The sequence below is a fragment of the Anthonomus grandis genome, chromosome 18 (genome assembly GCF_022605725.1).
Source record: "Anthonomus grandis grandis chromosome 18, icAntGran1.3, whole genome shotgun sequence".
NCBI classification, from domain to species: Eukaryota; Metazoa; Arthropoda; class Insecta; order Coleoptera; family Curculionidae; genus Anthonomus; species Anthonomus grandis.
The window spans coordinates 2,947,276-2,970,789 of record NC_065563.1 but is presented as its reverse complement, the minus strand read 5'-3'; the positions used below and the strand labels follow the sequence as shown (position 1 = coordinate 2,970,789).

General features: G+C 32.9%; 1 protein-coding gene across 1 annotated transcript; it reads left to right on the top strand.

Moving 5' to 3' along the window:
* LOC126747058 (uncharacterized) lies at positions 1 to 22,581 on the top strand. Its single transcript, XM_050455551.1, has 4 exons — positions 1 to 378; positions 730 to 1,061; positions 1,124 to 1,399; positions 22,410 to 22,581. The coding sequence occupies exons 1-4, from the start codon at positions 55 to 57 to the stop codon at positions 22,579 to 22,581; spliced, it is 1,104 nt and encodes a 367-aa protein (XP_050311508.1). The 5' UTR covers positions 1 to 54.
* The last annotated feature ends 933 nt before the right edge of the window (positions 22,582 to 23,514 follow it).

The window sequence follows — 23,514 nt, the reverse complement described above, 5'->3', positions numbered from 1 at the left end:
TTGATAGCTGGCATAAATAGCGGTATCACCTATATTTAAGTTTTATAAATAAAGATGACATGCTCAATGCTGGTTCCATTGATGGAAAAAAACATGGATAACCTTATTACTTTACAAAGTTCATTTGCAACTCATACTTTTAGGTATCTTGCTACTGGAGACAGTATGACATCAATTTCATTTTCCTTTCGGATTGCTCATTCTACTATTTCACAAATTATAAGGGAAACATGTGATGCTATTTGGGAATGTTTGCACGAAAAAGTGTTACCAAAACCAGATGAAGATACTTGGAGAAATATTGCAGAAGGCTTTAGCGAAAAATGGCAATTACCACATTGTGTGGGCGCCATAGACGGGAAACATGTTATAATTCAAGTATGTTTTCAGTGTAACATTAATTTGAAATTTGCTCATATAAATCAGTACAGTATATTAAAAAACAGGCACAGCATTTTACAGTCATACTGATCATACACTTTTAATTCACAAAGATGGATTTCCTTTCTTTCAATCTTGTATGTATAGTATAAAGTCCAGTGCAACGATATATTAGAATTGTCACCCGTCAAAACACCAGCATTTTACTTGTCAAACAATGTAAATAGCAGGTGGATGACATTGTTTGGCAGGTGGAATGCTGGTGTTTTGATGGCTGACCATTATGAAATATCTTTGAACTGGACTATACCTAAATACCTAGGTATAAAGTATTGCATTAAATTTTAGGCACCTCCAAAATCAGGCTCAACATACTACAATTATAAAGGTTCACACAGTATTGTACTAATGGCTTTGTGTGATGCCAATTATAAATTTATAATGGTTGACATAGGAGCAGAGGGTCGCCATAGTGATGGAGGAATATTCAAAAATAGTAATATGGGCAGATTAATTGCAACAAACAATCTAAATTTTCCTCCACCATGTGCATTAATTGACAATGGTGATGAAGTTAATTTTTACATTTGTGGGGATGAAGCTTTTCCTTTATCCACATGTCTAATGCGTCCATATCCAGGCCGATTTTTACCTCAGATTAAAAGGATTTTTAATTATAGGTAGGTAAACATATTTTGCTTTTTAATTTGGCATTTCTAAACATACAATATTGTGTTTACAGGTTGTCTAGAGGAAGAAGGGTTGTAGAAAATGCTTTCGGTATATTGTCAGCAAAATGGAGAGTTTATCGAAAACCAATCATTGCACAAGAAGAAACTGTTCGTAGCATTGTTAAGGCCACTGTTTGTCTTCATAACTTTTTAATTGGTGCAGAGAAAAAATATGTGTCTCCGACTCTTGTGGATAGAGAAGATATTGAAGGGCAACAAATTGACGGGAAATGGCGTAACTATGCTACCTCGAATCTTCCCAATATCAGAAGAACTAGTACTAATATGTATGGACGGACAGCAGATATAATGAGGAATAAATTAGCTACATTCTTCTGCAATGAAGGAGCTGTACCATTTCAATGGGCAAAATAATAATAATCTATTATAAAATTCTTTATCTTTATTAAACAGCACTTTATATAATGGTAATAATTATTATCACTTGTTCTTTTATTTATCCTGGACATACATATTTTTGTAAAATGTAGTACACACATTCTACTCTTTCAGTGGTGTAACATTCGCTAAAGCCTATTAACTATTACTGCTTATAACTATTTAGGGGACAAATAATTCTGTGCACCTTCATAAGCTACTTGAAGTAACTTAATTTCTAACAACACCCTTTCTTGTTGTGGAACATGCTCCAGGAGTTCTGATATTCGAATACAAATTGGATTTAAAGGGTTTTTGGGGATAGTCTCAGACGGAGGGGGAGGACAATTAATTTTGCTAAGCACCCCAATAATTGCATCTTCAACTTTGTCACCTTTTGGGGTTCTGGATGGTTGCGTGCTTGGGGTTCTGGTTGGTTGCTCACTTGTGGGAGATAGTAATGGTGGAGTTGTACTGCTGCTACTTTGACTTCTTGAAGTGGTAGGGAGATCTATATTTGAAATAGTAGTTTTATATTTGATTGTGTCGCTCAAAAACGACATTGAATCAAGATGCTCCCATTTTCTTCTTTTGCTTGCTCCGGAACCACTTGGTGTATATTCATTTGTAATCCTAACATAAGTGTCCCGTAGCGTTCTCCATTTTTTCATTAAATATTCCAAAGAAAACTCTGAATTGCTACCAAACTCCTCGTAAATCTCCATCCATAACTGGTCCCTTATAGACTTCGATCTTTCTTTCAATGGTAACCGGGAATCCCACAGAGCTGGCCGATTCTGGACACAGCAGATCAAAAATTCTTCAACTGTAGTGGTTTGTATTTCATTCTGTAAGTAAAAAACATACAAATATTTAATTTAAGTTTGAATTGACATAAAAACAATGGTTAACAGGTTATAATAAATACCTTACCTGTACCGGCTGAATTTCAGACTCAGAATCTTTGGGGAAGATGTGCTGCATTCTTTCTCTTCCATATTTGATTTAATAATGGACAAAGAACATAATATAACAAAATTATAGAGGCTTTTGGTATTATTACGATAAGTAAAAACAAAAATAAATAAACAAACAGTAACCAGTAAACAAGCACCACCAGTGAAATGTCAATGTCAATATTGTCAATCATACGAAAGTGACGCGTCCATGTAACAGAAGGGAAAACTATCCGATAAAATTTTGTATGACGGATGACGGATGACGTATGCATGTAACATCACCTTTACCCAAATAAAAGAGCTAATTTGACAAGAGATAAACTAAGACCGACATAACAGGATTAATAATTTAAGTACATGGAAATATGTAGCGAATTCTATAATTAAAGTGAAAGTAATGTTACGTAACTTAATAAAGTGACAATAATTGTGATCTTCTTCGATATGATAAAATGTTGTACTTACATTATTATTATTCTTGGAGCAAACATTTCACAAAGCTTTTCCGCACTGCTTTCGGTTACCTCTTCTTGCCCGAGACCCGGTCGTAACTCTCCCAAATTTCGTTCGTCGTACCCTAGTGTTAATTTTCTTTGTCAGGAGAATTTCCGGTTTTTTCCAAACCATCGTTCTGTCGACAAAGTACTTTTGCAATCTTTTTACGATGGAAATGACTTGGTTATTTCATCATGCAATCAGGAAATTGTTACTTACACAATTTGTGGTAAATGACCTGGTATACCGAACGAATATTTTTAAGTGATTTTTATATTAATAAAATAAAATTTAAAATGTTTTTTAATGAATTATCTTCGTTTGACAATATATTTAATCCCATTTTATTTGAAGAAACGTTAAAAACAGTTTTTAACTAAAAAACTGTTTACCTATATTTAACACCCAAATTGCTTTTTAGGCCTTAATTTCTTTTGAGTCCATTAACATATTTTTTTTTTAAATAAACTTATTTACATACCTTTTTTCTAAGTGCAGCAATTCCCACCTTAAGCTTTATTTTGGAACCTATGTTGTTGTTGGTGAGTCTATCTATATCTTCATCCGTTAACAAATTAAGGATATGTTCCTTAATGTTTTGCTCTGAAATCAATATTTTAAAATATTTATTAATATACCTTATTTAGTTTGTTTTGCCATTTGACAATAATATATGAGAATCAATCCTATTTTTAAAATAAATTTGTAAGTGTTCTATAATTAATATTGCTCACTTATAATGATGATAATTTTTTTTTAATGTAAGTAAAAAATAGTTTTAGGCTCAATCTTTTTAACTTTACCAGTAATTATTTACTATAAGAGTGGCATTTTTTATATTATAATAAGTAATAATGAATACTATTTTATTTTTTTTATAATTTTATTTTATATATTAATAATATAAAAAATGTAAACATTATTTAAAACATGTACCACTATCTCTCCCCTAATTTATTTTTTACTGTTAAAAATCAATTGTACTTCCTCATATTGACTTTCAAACTTCAAAATTCATGGTGTTGAAAAAAAATTGTTTAAAGCATTTTTTAATTATTCTTTTACTCATATAAAAAATTAAACCATAATACTACTTTTTATAATTTAAAGAACTCTCAGAACATTTTTCCCTTAGTTTTCAATCAAATTATGTCAGCCCTCTCAGTGGGACGGCCATGACCTCTAAAATCTTCAATGGCAAGGGGATCCTTATTTTAAATCAAATTTCATATTAATTTATAAGTATTTAATAGATAAACATTAAGTAAAAAAACCTATATTTAACAGAATAAACTTCTGCCAAGAATACCTAAACTATTTACAAGGACATTTTTTTATTGTTTAGAAACCGGGATACTTGAAACAAAAACTCTGTAGTTTTGATACAAGCAACTTATTTTCCACTTGAGTATTTTGTTAATTGGTTTAAAAACATAATAATACTTTAAAGCTCCTTCGCACTGTTTGCTGCAAGAAGAAGAACGCCATTTTTAGAAATAATGCCAATGAACGCCATTTTGATATGCAATAATATTGCCTTAAAAAATTGCATGAAAAGATATCGTGATTTTAAGATAAGTAAAAAGTATTAAAAATAATTACTGTACATTTTGTAACCATAATTATACATCATAATAGGTACCATATAATTATATTGTGTATTTGCTTTATGAATATATAAATATTGTAAAGCACTATTACGTGAGGAAGTACATAAACTTACCTTCAAATATTGGCCTCAAATGGCCAAGATTCCAAATCTCTAATAACTCACATATACGATTATTATATTCAGACATTATTTGGCAGAAACTCGGTATCTCGGTAATAAAAAATAACGGTCAGACGCCGGGAGACACTCGTCTATCGCACAAATTACATACTACCCACTGATACTAAACTAAACTAATGGCTGATCCTGATGGTGACACCGGCCGGCGGAGGATCAGGTGGATGCACCCCACGCGCTAATGATGGATCTCATTGGTCCGCTGAGAATTAAGTTTGTTGAGAAACAAAGGTCTTACTTCAAGACCCGAGGACTTCAAAATTTTCGGCTGATTTTTTATGCAAGCGCGCAGATCTTATATTTAATTTTAATGCTCTTCTCTGGAAATACTTATATTTGGAGGCTAATCTTAAGAAACTCGATCTTTCACCAAGCTTTAAATAGATGAAGAGAATGGTCGACTAATGACAAGATCAACTATTTTCTTTTTGCAAGCTCAATGATTCTAGTTCAAGTAAATTACACTGGTTAGAAAAGAATATCTATCAAGTTCAACAAAGTTCTTGGTTGAAGGGGGCCACTTTTTTCTGTGCATGTGCTAGTAGCGCTAGTGTATGTTCAGGTGTTTCTGAGCATTCAAGTGTGGATAAGAGTAGTGAAGGAGAAAGTTCATATAGTGTAAGTGACTTTTCTGAAGAATATCAGTTGTCATCCAGTGAAAGAAAAGAACTAGAAAGTGAACAAAAGGTAGACATTCAGAGATTATTTTTAAAATGTACCGTGCAAAAATTACAAAACAGACCACATCTTTATTTGGGATTACCAGAATTTGCATATTATGTAATTCAATTACTTGAAAAATATAGTGGGTTAGAAAGTAAATATATATTTTTCACATTAAAGAAAATAAGAACTGGGCATTCATTTTCAATTTTAGGCGATGACTTTGGAGTTGACTTTGGTACAACTGAAGTTCATGCCTCACGAATGTTTTCTAAATCCTTGCCTGTTATTAGCAAATTTTTACGAAAATGTAAAATATCACCTTCAGTGAATTAAATCAAATTTACCACTAGCCTTCTGAGCGCGATATAGTATTGTGTTCTGTATTATTGATTGTCTCGAAATAGAAATTGAAAAGCCATCTGATGCTATCAAACAGTCATTAACATGGTCAGATTATAAAAAGTGCAATACTCTGAAATATCTTATTGCTTGTACCCCTGATGGTATAATAAATTTAATTTCTACTGGCTTTGGTGGAAGGGCATCTGATGCAGTGATTGTAGAACACAGTGGCTTTTTAAATATATTACCAGAAAATGTGGCCATAATGGCAGATCGAGGATTTAAACATATTCAACATTTACTTATTTCCAAAAATTGTATTTTAGTTATACCCCCTAGTGTTTCAGGAACTGTTAAATCTTCAAAAGATGAGGTTTTTGAGACTAAACGTATAGCTAGTTTAAGAATACATGTGGAGAGAGTTATTCGAAGAATAAGGGAATTTTCATTTCTGGCTCCACATGCTTGCATTGATATTAAATTACTACCACATACAGATCTAATCATTAAAATAGTAGTGACAGGTTCTTCTAAATCATATACAGGTTTAGGAAAAGTGAATATCATAAATTAAAGTTATAGGTACATATTATGTTTCTAAACATTCTATAGAACTGTGTACCATTATCAAAATATAATTTTTTGAGTTGGTTATTTTTGTATTAGAATTAAGGGAAAAGTGATGCTGAATTGAATGAAACTCAGATATTAGTAAGTGCTTGTATAATAATATGTTTAGAAAATACCAAAAATACATATTTTAAATATATTAAGAATTGTTTTAATTTCATTGTTGTAACATCCACCTCAGAAAATTCAACAATTAAAAAGGTAAATTCTATTATTATATCAATCTTACTTTGTTTTTTTATTTTGTTGCACTCATCATAAAGGTGTTTAAAAATATTATCCCTCCAAAAATGTTCTGCAGTTGTTAATAAAAATTGTAAGTGTTCGCTATCATATTCTACCCATACATATTGAAATTTAGAATTATTTTCAAAATCTGGATCTGCAATACAAAATAAACATTTTTTTTAATTGAATAAAAACATTTGCAATTGCACTTGGGCATTGTACTTAGCAGTAATTTTTTTGTCCTTCGTTAAATATGTTGAAAGAGATTTTTCTGAATTTGGACACTTGACTTCCATACAATATTCATTGCAGAGTACATCAGGAGAAGCACCAAAAATTGGATATTTTGGGTTTAATTGCAATCCAATATGTTTGAAATTAGTTTTAAGTTCTTTTTTTAAATATTTTACAACTTCTTTTTCCAAAGTTTTTCCTCTTAGCATTGCAGAATTAGGTTTAATCTTTGAAACACCTAAAATTTGATTGACGAAAACTCCGTCACACTTTTTACAATGTACAGCATCATACAACTTTGATGCTGTGATTCTGGCATATCGAAGATTATACCATAGTACGTACGAAGATTATACCCTGCAGTTTGATTGCTCTGTAGTTTTTATAGCTGCCTCATTACAAAGTTGAATGTTCATTACATTTGAACAATAGGTGAAGAACTCTGAATATTCTCTCTTTCCACCTTGTAAAACAAATTTATGCATTAACTGATGCCATCCTAATTTTTCATCAATTCCTTCATCTGTAGCAAAATGTTTCAGCAACTAACTGTCAGAATCCGTTTCGCTCCCTCTCTTCAAAACTTCTTCAAGAACATTAGTACTTTCTTCATCTGAGGCAAGTTCTTCCTTTGCACCAAATTCCTTTAAAGTAATGAATTTAATGGATGTTCCAACCTTTGAAAGCTTACTTTTTTTTGATTGTCGCAATAAAAAAAGTGAATTTTGACCATTAAAAAAAGTTAATAAAATGATAAAGTAAAAGTAATATAAAATTTTAAAATAAATGAAAAAACAAAAAATGTATGTTGGGATTAATATTTATTGCTTGTAATTGCTCTTTATTATATGAATTATTCCTCTATTGTGGCAATATTTTAACTAATATAAAATTTCCTTTTTTGTGCAGAAGTAGAGGAAACAAGTTCCAGGCAAGAAATAACCCACCTTCAACCTTCCACCTCAAGTCTTATTCGTCAATCTGAAAGACCTGAAATACCTGCAACAAAGCCAGTAGCCAAGTTAACTCCTGGAACTCCTTGCAAAAAAAATAATTTTTAGGAAAGTAGACTCATTAAGTTTAAAAAATTCAACACCTAGAAAACTTAGATTGGTGAAAATAATTTATCAAAAAGAAAATCACCTAAGAAAAATCAAAAAGATCTGCAAGAAAAGAGGACATGATATAAGATCATTATCAAATCTTGCTGATTCGACAGTAGTTAGAAATGTATTTAAGGATATGCCTTCTGTAACAGCAGATTTTATGATTTCTCAGATAAGATGTTTTTAAAAAAAATCAAAAGGAAGGCGTTACACATTAGATGAAAAAGTCCTTGCACTCTCAATATTTAAAAGAAGTCCTAAATGTTACAAGTTATTACGTTGTTTTGTAGCTCTTCCCAGCAAGAGAACGCTCTTAACATTATTAAGAAAAGTCCCTTTTGAAGCTGGTATTAATAAACACATTTTTTAGCACATTGACAATAATCTTCCTCCTGGTTTAGAGAGATGTACTTTAATGTTTGACGAAATAGACGTAAAGGAAAATATTAAATATGATGCTGGACATGACCAAATAATTGGATTTGCCCACTCCCAAGATGGACATAGTGATTTACCAGCTAATAAGGCGTTAGTATTTATGTTGGTAGGACTTTTACCTTCCAAAAAGTGGAAGCAACCCGTTGCATTCTACTTTAACAACAATGGCTGCAAATCAGATATGTTAAAAAAATATATATTTGAAGTTCTGAGTGCAGCTAAAAATATTGCCAAAGTTGATGTTGTAGCTAACATTTGTGACATGGGAGTCCATAATGTAAAATGCTACAAGGAATTAGGAGTTTTCATAGAAAAATCTTATTTTTTTTATGAAGAAGAGAAAATCTATGCAATGTATGATCCACCTCACCTCCTGAAATGCACATATTCCCTTTTTAGAAAACATAATGTTCTTATTAATTCATTAATAGGTGATACTAAGGAGCAGTTGGAAGCAAGGTTTGGAGATATCCGCTTCGCATATGATATTGATAAGAAAAATCCATATGTGTTCCGAAGTTTACATAAATTAAAGGATAGTCATTTGCAGCCCATCATGCAGTATGACTCAATGAAAGTGAGTATAGCTATTCAACTCAAAAACTTCATCATCAGAATCCAATGTTTGGTAAGTGCTGGTTTGTGACATGTCTAAGCTTTCATCACTGTCACTTTCTTGAAGATCTTCTAGGCCTACATATTCCTCATTTTCTAGTGTATCAAATTTTAATGAAAAAGTTTCCTCTTTCTTCTCTATCCCCTCCATTTCATTAAAATTAACATTGCAGCTTACCTCAATTCGTCTCTTCTCCGCATCCCAAAGCCTGTAGTTCGAAGAATATCCATCATAACCCACAAATAATAACTTTCTCGATTTCGGGTCAAACTTTTTACGAAACTGTGATGGTATTAACATGTAAGCTACACTGCCAAAAACTTTGATATGCTTTAAATCCGGCTTTCGTCTAGACCATTGTTCATATGGAGTCATGTTTTGTACCTGAGTTGAAGCTGTTCTGTTAAGTACATACACAGCTGTATTCACTGCCTCACTCCATAATTCCTGTGGCACATTCTTGCTAATAAGCATACTTCTGGCACTTTCCACAATGGTCCTTAGCTGCCTCTCACTTCGGCCATTTTGTTGAGGGGTGTATGGGGCTGAGCACTCGTGTATTATTCCATTATTTTTGAGAAATTCTTGAAAACCACTGTTAACATATTCACCTTTACCTTGGTCACTTCTTAAGATTTTAATCTTGTTACAAGTCTGGTTTTCTACAAGCAATTTAAATTCTTTAAATTTGCTTAAAACATCGGATTTATGTTTAAGAAAATAAACAATAGAATATCCACTAAAATCATCCTTAAACAAGACGAAATTTTGATCCACTCGGAGACATAATGTTTATAGGACCACAAACATCATTGTGAATCATCTCTCCCGGTTTCTCTGATCTCCGTTTCTCCAAACTTCTATGAGACTTTCTGGACTGCTTACCAAAGGTGCTGTTTTCTTTATAGTAGTAGGGTTGATATGTCCTAAGCGGTCATGCCATAACTTCAGCGAAGTCTTGTGAGCCAAATTACACTTGGAGTTCTGGAATGTAGAGGACATTATTTATTGTGCGATCATACCACTGACCTTGAACACATGCCTGAACTTGTATAACACCTTTACCTTCTGCAGAAATTAACTTATTGTTTGCTATTCGAACAAACATAGGTTCGTTCAATGCTTCTAACTTTGCAAACCAACCTTTCTCTCCAGTCATGTGTAGACTCGCACCAGAGTCACATATCCATTCAGTTTTCTTGACATTGCTTGACAGATACATAGATGTTATATCACATATATAGGCCGAACTGGATGTAGAAGCACTTTCTGATCCTGAGACCTTACCTTGCTCATTTTTCAAGTCCTGTATTCTCTTTCTACATTCTCTAACCCAGTGACCTTTGCGTTTACAATACTTGCAGCTAGTATTCTTCTTTAGCTCTCGAATACTCGGCTTGACCTTATTTTTGTTAGCTTCTAGTTTAGCTTGTAGAGCCTCTACCTGACAAGCAAGGCGGGACACTTCTGAATCCTCACTCGACATTCTGGTCTCTTCTTTCAGCAACCTGGCAGCTAGATTTTCAAAAGTTTGCTGATCACTGCTAACTGAATCCCATGCAGTACGGAATGCATTATACTTCGAGGGTAAACTATTGATTACCTTGGAGCATATTGCACTGGAACTAATTTCTTCTTTTACATCCTTAAGCTGTCGTACAAGCAATTCAATCGAAGAAATGTGATCGGCAATTTTTGCATTGTCAGACATCCTATATTCATAAAACTTCTGCCATAGGAGTTCTCTTGAAATTTCGGTTTTCTGCTCATGAATGGACATTAACCTTGTCCACATTTGTGCTGCATTTTCGCAGTTTATCAAATGCTGGATCTGATCTTGTGCTATTGTGGACAATAAAATAACTTGGGCCTTCGAATTACCTTTATCCCAGGTTTTCCACTCTACAGTCGTCGTCTCAGATGGCTCAGGTGTCGAACCATCGACAATGGAGAGTATATTCTCAGCTTTCAACACAATCCGAATGCTAAACTTCCACAGTTGGAAATTTGACCCAGCAAATTTCGGAATATTTCCACAATCTAATTTTACCGCCATCACTGTATTTTTATTGTTTGTTTATATACGACTAGAACGTAAAAACAATAAAATCTGTAACATAAGCCACGACTCAAACGCGACCCGAAAACCTACCGAGCAATAGGTTGCCCTTGAACTCAAAAATTAAAACGTGCCTGGGCCCATAACCTGTTCAATAAAAACCCGATGATCAGTAAAAGAAAATATTTATTAGCGGCAAGTTTACAGTTGGACCGACTTAAAAGAACTAACATGCAAGAAAATAAAGATACCGAACAAAAACATTACCAGGAAGCGGCGAGACGCAACGTAAACGTTTTCGGTTTAAAAATAGGCCAAATCTTAAATATTATAGTCCGGTCTATTTAACATCTATCTTGCTAATATAATGTAACAACCCGAAGCTATTTTGTTATATCCCCAACCTGCCTGTGTCTCCAACCAAACGTAGAAACTGATGTTCCGTTTTTTTTGCTTTTTACCCTGATGATGCACAATGCCCATAATATAAAGCCAAACTTGTTTCGAATAAAAAATTTCGCTAACAAACATTTTTGGCAAAGGCTGGTTTTGTTGGCAATCAAAAATAATTTTAAATGTGTTTTCCTTAAGAGAATTCAATTGTTTGAAAAATGCTGGTAATAAATTCACTTATTTTCTCCAAATTTTTTTTTTTAATTTTTACCAAAAACTTACATATTAAACTTGTTTCTGAGTGGGGATTACCAAAACCAAGGTTAAAATGTGTATAGAAAATTTTCTTGTACTTAGCTAGTGAACATTTAAAAGTCATAGAACTACAAAATCTAGATTACATTTTCGTACATTTAATTCTGGTGTTAGGTAGCCTCTTCGACATTTTGCACGTAAGTAGTGACTCTCTCGCTACATTTGTAGCTGCCTATGTTGTCCTCTATGGTTTTGGTAATATCTTGATCAATTTGTTTTTGATTTGACACCACCAACGATTTACCTTTAAGAATTTTTTTTTGAAATGCCAGACAGCCTATTTTTACGTGAAGTCCTAGAATCACAAAGTAAAAAAGGATGAATAATACTTACTGCAGCCAATTTCAGGTATTATTATGTTGTACTTACCAAGTATTTCATTTCTTAATAGTTCTCACGCCTTAGAAACTACACCTTTCGCCTTGTTCTCGAATTGATTACAGGCATTGTCAGCATAACTTAACCTCACTTTATTATAGCGCGTAATTTTTTGTCGAGCTTGATCATGATTTTTCTTAGAAATGCAAAAAAACAAAAGCACATGGCGAAGACAAACGCCGATCTATATTTTATTTAAAACTCAACCAAAATAACAAACAGGATTTTTTAATAAAATTTGGTTAGTTACTTATCGAGTTTTCAAGGAGAGCATGCAGTTATCGAATTTCAAAAAAACGCAAGGTATTGTCTATACTATAATTTTTGCATTTATCTAGCTTTGGTGTATCTGGCGCCAGCAATTAATCGTGCATTAAATTTCCATCGGGAATCGATACACCTCATTTTCGGTAAAAAAGAACTTATCGAGTTAAAAAAAAGGGTCCTCATATATCAAAGTAGTCGTTGATATCAATGATTGTAGTTTTCTTTTTTATATTTTTTGTAATCTTTCCGAAAATTATATCTGCTTATACGACGCAGTTAAACGAAAATATTACACAACGTCGTCTAGCTCTTTTGATTCGTCATGGTACCGAATAGTACTCTCAAAACTTTTAAAATCGACTTCAACATCGCGATGTACGTTCAAAGAAGCTTAACCGTTAAATCGCTATCTTTATCCGCCACGAGTTCATGCAGAACTGTTTTTGTTTTTTAGAAGCATGTATCATCTTTCGAGATCGAGCTACAACTAGAGTAACTAAGAGTTCTCGGCTATCGCTATATCCTTCAGCGCTGCATATTATTAATTATTACTTGTCAAAGAAATAACTGACTCTTTGATTATATAAATATATATTTTTGTCCTTAGATTAAAAGCACGTAATATTTGGCCATCCTATTTTTTTTTTCGCCCTCAAAAAATAACCAGTCACAATCAAACTTCCTCTTCTTGAATATATTTTTCTCCATAGCTATTTGATAAATCATATTTCATAGATATTTACCAAATAATTTGTTAAACTACTTTTAAATTCCCAACAATTAGGTCATTTTCTATTTTATGTCATATCAACCTAATAACAAAACATTTATTCATCAATCTGACCAGATTTACCACATTACTAACTGTTTTACACAGGTTCCGTTTAAGTCGTCCTGTCCGACTCTTTTCAGAGATCATCTGGGTTGTGTAGTTCATGAGCGAACTAGTTCAAATGATCGAATCACTTCAGTGAACTAAATGATCGAAACAGTATACGCAAAAAGATTAGTTCACATGCGAACTAAACTTTATTTCAGTGAACCCGATCGTTTGCGCCGTTTGCGGGATCGCCTGACGGAGATCGATTCTGATATCTAATGTAATGAAAGAGAAGCGAAATATGAGCCGCAGAGCTGAAAGCGGTGATCGAACGTTTGAAATATAAACATGAAAATATACTTATGTCTGGCGAATGGCGATTTGATTTTGTTTTAGTCGGTGTTTTAGTCGGTCTGGTACTGTTTTCATTCTGTACGACTTGTCAATCATTGATTAAATTTTTTAAGTTCATGTAATTATTTATTATTGTCGTAACAGTAACAAAAAGTTCAGTGCAAAAACATTATTTTTTAAATAAAATTTATGCTAATATTAATAAACTGAGGATGGCGCCGAGAAGGAGCGATATTTGGTTCCATTTTGTAGAAATAAGTGGGAAGGATAGTGCAAAATGTTTATACTGTGAGCAAATATTATCTACAAAGAACGGATCTATAAGAAATTTAAATAGACACATGAAATTGAAACATTCTCTTACTCCTATAAAAAGAACCGGAAATTTATTACTATCAGCTGATGAAAAAGGTGATTGTTCGGAATTACCTAGGCCAAGTACATCTAGTACTGGCCAAAGTTCTGATAAAGATAACATAGATAATTTTGTACCTTCGTCAAAGAGAAAAAAAATAATCCAGAGTGACATTACAAATTTCGCAATCTCAAACGTCTTTCTGTCGCTAAAAATAAAGAGATTGACCAGCAGGTTCTGCAATGGATTGTACAAGGGTATCATTCATTTAGAGTTGTAGAAGAGCCACATTTTCAAAAATTATGTGAAAAATTGTGTCCTAGTTATAAATTGCCCTGCCGAAAAACCGTAAGTGAGAGTTTGTTAGATCAATCCTACCAGCTTGTAATGGAAAAAAATTTAAAAAAAATAGACCAGGCAGATTTTGTTTGTATAACAACTGACAGTTGGACATCCATCAATCACGAAAGTTTTGTTGCACTCACGATACACCTCGTAAGTGAGGAACACAGTGAACTAAAGATTAATTCTTATCTCCTGGATTGTTTTCCTTATGAAGAAAAACATACAGGTACAAACCTTGCAGTGCTTTTGAGACAAAAATTTGAAGCCTGGAACATAGAAAAGAAAGTTGTTTGTATTGTCAGTGACAATGCCGCAAATATTCTTTCTGCTGTGCGCATCGGTGGATGGAAATCGCGAGGGTGTTTCGCTTATACGATTAATTTGTTAGTCCAAAACAGCCTTAAGGGGGTAACTACACTTTTAGACAAAGTAAAAGCTATCGTAGCATATTTTAGAAGAAGTTCGTCAGCCTTAGTAAAACTTAAAAAAACACAAGCTCAGATGGGATTACCGGAATTAAAATTAAAACAAGATGTGCAAACAAGGTGGAACTCTACTTTAGATATGATTGAACGAATTTGTAAAATAAAAGAGGCAGTCATATCGACTTTAGCATTAGAATGTCCAAGTTTGAATGTTATATCTGCTACAGAATGGTCAATACTAAACAATTTGGTAGAAATTTTGCAAATATATAAAGATATAACCACAGAAATCAGTGCGGAAAAAATGTTACGATATCGAAAATCTTAATTTTTGTGCGTGCAATATATTAACACTTAATATTATATGAAAATAAAGAACATTTAGAAAATGAAGTAAAGTCAGTAATAAAAGAAATGTTAAATGAGTTTTACCGCCGGTTCAAAGACGTTGAATCTGTTGAGATTCTCACTGAATCAACTATTTTAGATCCACGATTTAAAAAATTCGGATTTAAAGATCAAAACAAGTATACTACAGCAGTTGCAAATTTGCGAAAAAGACTCGCTCCAGCACACCATGACGAACAAGTTACAACAAAGGGTATCGAGACAGAACCAGAATGTACATCTGTTAAATCAACTTTATGGTCCCATTTTGATGAAAATGCAGGCAGGGTTTTGCAAGAAACAAACACTACTGCATCAGGTATTATAGAACTCGACAGATATTTAAGCGATCCACTTGTCAGTAGGAATGAAGATCTTTTTTCTTGGTGGGAATCGCGTAAATATGTCTATCCTAAATTGTTTTATTATATGAAAAAAAGGCTATGCATACAAGCAACATCGGTTCCGTGCGAACGAACATTTTCTAAGGCAGGATTAGTATTAAGTGAGAAACGTACTCTTTTGAAAAGCCAAAATGTGAGCAAAATATTGTTTCTAAATGCTAATTTATAATTCTTTTATTTTGATATTACTGTTTTAACATATATATTTATTCAGAAGAAAGAAAGAAATAATTAATTTATGTCTAACTTTCTTAGTAGGCATTTGCTAGAATTTGCTTAGTTTATTTTACTTTAGGATCATTTTACTTTGTTTATACTGTTATTTTAAGTTTTTGTATCTTTTGCTTTTCGGATTTTAAGATATATGAACATATTTATACATGTTCATATATCTTTCGATATAGTGTAAGTAAATGTCGAAGGCGAAATAATAGAAATAAACGTTTTCACAGTTGATGTCGTTGGTTTTTTATTTCGATCGCTAAAATAACATCGTTTACAATAGTTTATTAAATTCCATACTCCAATAGTTATTTAATTATTCTGTCTCCTCATATTCCATTTAATTCTATAACCATAATATATGATATATTTGTATACAGTTTTTCAGACAATCTTATCTTTAACTAACTCTAAAAATCCAAACTACACACATTCCAAAGCTCAATACCAGGCCATATTTCTTAACCTAAACAAACCATTAAGATAATACCTATTTATGACACCGCACCAACATTCGGGTCTATTACACATATCCAATTTCATAAGGATCGACCTTCTGTTGACTAAAGCTATTTAATAATAATAATCTATGTAATAATATTTATAAATAATAATATGAGAAATATTTTTGTTTTTTTTTAAAGAACTTAAAATCTAAATTACATATAGGTACATACTACATAGTTGCAATTATCAGCATAAGATTTCCCGCTTTAAGATAGAGCATTGTTTTTCATGCTGAAAGTGTTTAGTTTTGTTCGTTTCTATGCAGCCATTCTGGAACCCCGATGTGAAAAATCTTCGTCGACGACGATGGACAATTTTTGTGCAGCGGCAGTTGACCAACATTTGCACTTCAATAAATTGCCTATTTGGGGTTTGAGAGACAGACAAGTACCTGTGATATTTCACAACCAGGTGGGCACGTTTGTTTGAAACAAGCTCGCACGTCGGTAAGATAAGCACAATCCTATCTGTACACATTATCGATTCGTTGATAAACCCCTATCCAGCGATGAGGGTTTCTTCCCGTCTGCGTAACTGGATATAAATCCTGTAAGCGATATCCTTGAGGTATGTGATTTTCCAAAATTGTACGCGCCAAATTCAGATCTTGAACACCAACATTCTCTGTGCACGGTAGTCTATCGCCTCAACCACATACACATCGTCAAGATTAAAAATGACTAACAACATAACAACATTAAAAAGCATGGTTATCACTCCTAATTTTACAAACTCGAAGACTACTAACCCACTTCCCACTTCACTTGTAATCTGGGACCAAAGTATATAGATTTCAATTGTTAGACTGTGCTGGGACTGTTGTACTATTGTAAAATGTAAATTGTTTATTGTTATTGTACTGTAAATCAACACCAAACAATGCAAACAGAGAGAGAGAGAGAGAGGGGGAAGGAATGCAACAAAACAAAACAACGTTCGACAGACTGTAAAATACTTAAAATAATATTTACTCATAACTCATATTGAGCGATTTAGATTAAACTGATTAAGTGACCGTAACCCGTAACCGCTAATCGCGACCTTCCGTCCTTCCGAACTTAGTGTATTGAAAACTGAAAAGTGACCTTGTTAGGGTGTGTGAGTGTGTACTGTGTGTGTGTGTGTGTGTATACCTATATGTATTTTGAAATATTATAATTGCCTTTGTTAGTTTGCTATTACAATACAAAGAATAAATTGTTCTCATCTTGTTTACATAATACATATTTTTAAAAATTTATATCCGATTGATACTGTCTTTTGCCGCTTCGCCTGAAATTCAACTTTATCTTTATTGCGGAATATCGACAAAAGTAGGTATTTTTTTATTTTGCATTAAGAAATAATTTATGAATGTGAACTACTACTTGATAGTAGTTACTACCACTGGCACCGGCGATCAGTGATCTAAATGAACTAAACTTTTGTACTATTCACTTTCCTGAGCGAGATGGAAATCACAAAAATGAACTAAAATTCCCAAGTCTAGCACTGATTTCTTCCGGGCTAGCGACGATGGCTCTTGCCGGGTTTCTGACTTGTTCGCTTGTTGGATTTAGGCGCCTATCTTTTTTTCTTTTGGTCGCATCGGAGTGCTTTGGCTGACGCGGCTCGGAGCATGGAATCGACTGGCCGGGACGTGGAAAGGTGGGTTATATCACAGTATAAAGAACAAGACAGTAGGTTCACTCTCTTGCGGCCGTTTGAAGTAGGGACTTCTAAACAGTGCCGACTTTTTTTACGCGGTCGTAAATCATTATTTAGTTTCGACGGCAATCCTTTACTATACGGGGGGTGTTTGAAACATTTTTAATAAGGAATATTTTCGTACATCGCGGCGTGTAATAATATGGAATTTTTTGAAATTAAAGGCACTTTGTATTATTGTTAAAATGAAATTGAAAGAATATTATTAAGTATCTCTTTTGAACAAATAACTGTAAGAAAAACACTTGGTAGATAGCTTTAAAATTAAGTTTATTAGAATGTACACAATTAAATCTTAGCTTTACGTTCCTTTCATGCTCTTTTCTTAACTGACCAAGAAACTACCTACCTAATATTACATACACTTAATTAATAATAACTTCGTTAATATACCCATTTTTTAAATATTTAATAAAATTTACTTAATAATGTGATAACAACACTCAGCATATGGAACTCGGTAACAGTGAAATATAAAAAGGCAGTTAAATAAAAAAAACTTATTAAATGCCTAATTATTTGCTTTTTAAATAGAGGATGAAAGAACAAACCACTAAAATTCAAATAAAACGAAAATAGGTGTTTTACAACCTAGAATTCATATAAATATGCAAAATAAATATAGTTTTACATTGGGGATTATAGTACACATCAATATTTTGAAACTTAAACCCTTAAAATTCACCCTTAATGACGAAAAAAATGCAGTTTTAAGTATGGTTAGACGGTATAAGTGTCTAAAATTTATATCATTCAAATGATTGCAATGCAACTAATAATAAATCGGATAGCTTTCACTATTAAAAACCACCACTAATAACAGAATATTACCAAAAACTTTGCATTTTTTTAGATTAAAATCACGATTTAAAAAAAATATGTACTCTAAATCGCTGACACTTTTTGAACATATTATTGGTACCTATATATAGTCCATTGTAGAAGGCTACGCTTTAATTTTTGAAATAAATACATAATTTTTTATGATAATTTTTTTTAAAACTGCAATTATTTCTATTTTATTCCTAACTTTTTTAATTTTTATGCTAATGACTTACAATCAAGTTTATTTTTAGAGTTTTTGATAGTACATACTTGAAAAAATGTGCTAGATATTTGTCTAAAAAACGTTTTTTTTTAAATTATTTCACGTTATTATTTTACGTCATTATATTTTGTTATCTAAAAGAAGGGGTTATGTTCACACAGTTGTATCTTAGCGCCTATAGCACCTAGACAAATCAAGCAAAAGCCAATCTTTTGTTTTTAAACCAACTTTTGTTTATTAGATTTTTTTGTAGGATCTCAATTTTCCGAGATATTTAAGAAATACCGAAGAAAAGCGTGTATTTTTTTCTGTAAACTAATCCATTTTTATTTAAAAAAAAATGTATATCCCCTTTTACTCCTGCAGCCATCTACGCAACATATCGCCGGCATTTTTATTGTACAAAATTTCCGCACAACGCTATTATAGTTCTAATATTGAAGACGCCCCCGTATAACGCAGTCGCCACCGGGCAGCAAAAAAGAGTAGCATCAGAAAGCGAGTGAGAAAGGCAATATTTTGGGCGGCGCTTAGAGTGATCCTTCTATTCTAGTTTATGTTCGGTGGTTATATTTATAGGTTTAGGTATTTTTGCGATTGGTCAATTGGCGGCGTAGATGACACGCCCCCAAAAGCGAGAGTAGATCGGTTGGTTTTTGATCGGTTTGGGTGAACAATGCGTTTATATTTGTAAATGGTTTGATTTTAGGTGTTTATTGTTGGGATGTGTTTAACGTAGAATAGAGAGAGAGTGGGCTGTTTTGTTTTTGCGCGTTTTTTAGGAAAAGACGCCTCGCCAGGGTCGATTTTCCCTCCATTTTAATAAAAACTCCTTTTTAAGTTCTTCATTCTCAAGGGCCCTGACCAATAACACCTCTACAAAAGGATAAAGCGCTCCAAAAAATTTTGCTCGTGACCTCACGCGTTTGGGCACTTCGGGTTGATTTTCGGGTGAATTCAGCTGTTGACGGTGCCGTTGTTCGTCCACGGAAGGCTGCCTGCAACGCTGCCAGACTTTGTAGATTGCCGTAAACGTTAGAATGCTCTATTACTATCTTAAAATAATTAAATCTATATCTTTAACTGCTCTTAGTTTACAATTTAGTTAAAAAAAAGAGTGCATTTTTATTTCTCTTTTTATAATTTAAACTTGCATTTTTATCATTTATAGCCTTGTTACTTGCCAATAGGAGTTCTTTCTATATAAATCTGACAACGGCGCATACACTAGTTGTGGCACCTGATGAAACGAGAGGTTAGGTTGTTTATATTTATGTTCTGTGGTTGCCGGTATTTCTGACGAGATCCGCAGTAAACATTAGCTCATTTTTGTGTTTTTTTCTAAAATCGGAACTGTTTATTTCCGCGAAACGTGTATGTTATATTTATGTAAACTCTTCGCGTACTTTTAAATCGCAAAATCGTATTTTCGGACTAGAAAAATCCTCGGAAAAACCGGTTCTCCGGCGGCGCCACGGTTTTATTTGTTTATATCAGACTTTAAAACTTTAGTTCGTGTTTAATTTAATGTTTTTCTCTTAGTTCGGTCTTTAGTTAATACCAGAGTGTGAATATGCTTCAAAAGTGTTGTGTTCCTGGTTGTAACGGACCTAAAGTGCATGTCTTCGGTTTTCCTCCGGATATAAATCTAAGGCGAAAATGGGTAAAAGCCATACACAGAGATGACTTTGAGCCCACCAACAACACCAAACTATGTGAAGCTCATTTTCCTGAAGGTAGTATAATAAAGAGTACTCAAGTTCAAGATTCCAACACAGGTAAAATTTTTACAATAGAATTACTAAAACCACGGCTAAAAGAAGACTGTACACCATCTATTTTTTTTAATTGCCCTAGTTATTTGTCAAAAACCATAAAAATACGGCCAAGTAAAGATGAAAGGTTTAAAAATATTGACAAGTTGAATTTAACAAAAGCCCTTGAAGCAAAATTGACTTTGGCGAGCATGAGAAACAAAATAATTTTGACAGTTTTGAAGAGTTTTTTGAAAAATTTTCTGCTTTTAAACTACCGAAAGATTGGTTTACTGCTCACAGTGAGTCTCAAGACAGCAAAAAGCTAACAATTTTTAAAATTGAATACACACCTGGTCCATGCATTAATTGGGCAATGGTTTTTAATTTTAATTTAAATATTGAAACTTTTTTATATAGCGAGCCAGTTTGTGTTTTAACATCAAAATTTAAAACTCCATATACTTCCCATAGTTTAGATGATTTATATGCAATACTTGAAGCAATAGACCTTACTATTATTACCCTGTCTTTGGAGGAAAATGTTACCAATAATGACAACCCCGACTGTGACTTAAATCCAAATACTGCTACCAATACCCTTGGCAATACTATTCTCGATCAACCATCAACCATGTGAGATGTCAAACCATCAAATGACATAAATAAAATGAAATGTGTTTTCGATTTTGTGTGAAACATACTAAAAAGTTTTAAAAACATTGAAGACAACAAAATAGTGCATGCTTTAGATTTTATTTGTGAACAATTAGCTTTTTTTACAACTGGAAAGGAAAGGTACAGATATTCAAGTAGTACAATAATTTTGACTTCTATAATCTATACTATTAGTCCTCATGCTTACAAGTATTTAAGAGATTATGGATCCCTAATACCACATCCTCAAACTATAATGGGTATTTGTAACAAACACATGACCGATCCCCACATAGATGAAAAAAAAATGTTTTTAACTTATGCCCGAAATGTGTTTAGTTTACTAAAGGATCATGAGAGAATTGTGACACTACTTTTTGATGAAATTTATATTGACCCTTACATGGACTATAAAGGCGGTAATATCACTGCAACATCAGTCAATAATAAGTCTCTAGCTTCCTCGGCATTTACTTTTATGATTACAAGTGTGTGTTCCAGCTTTAAGGAAGTAGTTCACATAGCTCCCATCTCCAAAATTACATCAGACATACTTCATAATTTTATTAAGACAATTATTGAAAATTTAGAGGAGATTGGGTACATAGTTTTTTGTGTTATAAGTGATAATAATGCCATTAATGGGAAAGCCATGAGTCAACTGCAGACCAACTTAGCATTGTTTATCCTCTTCCCATAGATAATCAGAGACCATTATTTTACCTATCTGACACAGTATACTGACTTAAATGTGTATTTAATAATTGGCTTAACTCTAAACCAGACCAAAAATTTTTAAGATACTCTCTTTAAAATATATTTTAAAGAATAAGGTGTCTAGTGAACTAAAGATAGAAACTGCAAAAAGCAGTGAGAAAAAAGTGTGTGTGGGCCTATAATAAGTCCTGAAAAAGTAGCCAATTCGGGAGTAATAGACAATTTAGCAAAATTATTTCTACATTTTGTAGGCAATTTGGCAACAACGATTTAAATTATGAAGTGCGAATGTTTTTCTTAAGGTGGGTCCAGACTACTCGTGCTCGTACTCGTACTCCGGCTTTTACTTGCGACTTGCCTATATGTGGACGTGGCGACAAGTCGGAGTGGGAGCAGCGCAAGCCAGGCAAGTACGTTACTCGTGAGGTTCCGACCGGTGTCGGTACATCAAAGGAAGCTCGCACGGACTTGTAAGTTTATTGGACGGAAATTTTTCGAATTTCGTATACTTGTGACTTGTGTTGTGTTGTTTAAGGTCAAACGTATTTTAAACATTTAATTTTTATCAAAATGGAGTGGACAACGATCGCGTTATTGATTTAATTAAATTATACGAAAAGCATGTAGTTTTGTGGGACAGTACAAATAAATTTTACAAAATTAATAATAAAAAGAACGATGCTTGGAAAGAAATATGACAAGAATTAAATTTAGATGTACAGGAGATAAAACGCAAAATTACGTCACTACTGGCAACATACAGAAAAGCTAGGCAAAAAGTTGCACAAAATAACAGATCTGGAATGGGCACAGATGAATTATATTCTCCTTGGTTTGCCTTTAAACATTTTCATTTCTTGCACACGAAATATCAACCCAAGGAAACAATAAATACAGAGGTACGTACCTATATTTTTTATCTAATTATAAGTGCCATTTAAATAAACTGCTCTTCAAAATATTATCCTCATTTAAACACCGATTAAAAAAATTAAAAATCTTTTAAGAAAAAATTGTAATTACACTTTAAAAAAATTCTGACAAAATTATTTTTAATTTATTGATAATTATCTTGCCATGGTACTTTTCCTTGATTGACGAAATAATCTGCAAATTCATTTCTTATGCTTTGGGAATTCTGAGAAGATTTACGAGGTATGTTTCTTAAAGCCCGGAATGTAGAGTTCGGCTCTGGTTCATTTCTCCAATTTCCTGGAACAATTTCTCCATTTTGCTCACAGTCAAATGTTAAGGTTGGTGTATATGTATTCCTTGCATTATGTCTTAAATAATTGTGTAAATAAACACAAGCCATAACAATTACTTGAGCTTTTTGGGGCTCCAAAAGTAAGGGTTTCCTAAGAACCCGAAATACTGCTGAGACTATACCAAAAACATTCTCTACTA

Bases quoted from the DNA above. Each gene is read 5' to 3' on its own strand.
- LOC126747058 (XM_050455551.1), top strand. From the start codon at position 55: ATGACATGCTCAATGCTGGTTCCATTGATGGAAAAAAACATGGATAAC. The intron at 379-729 runs GTATGTTTTCAG...ATTAAATTTTAG, and splicing joins GGAAACATGTTATAATTCAA to GCACCTCCAAAATCAGGCTC. The intron at 1,062-1,123 runs GTAGGTAAACAT...TTGTGTTTACAG, and splicing joins AAAAGGATTTTTAATTATAG to GTTGTCTAGAGGAAGAAGGG.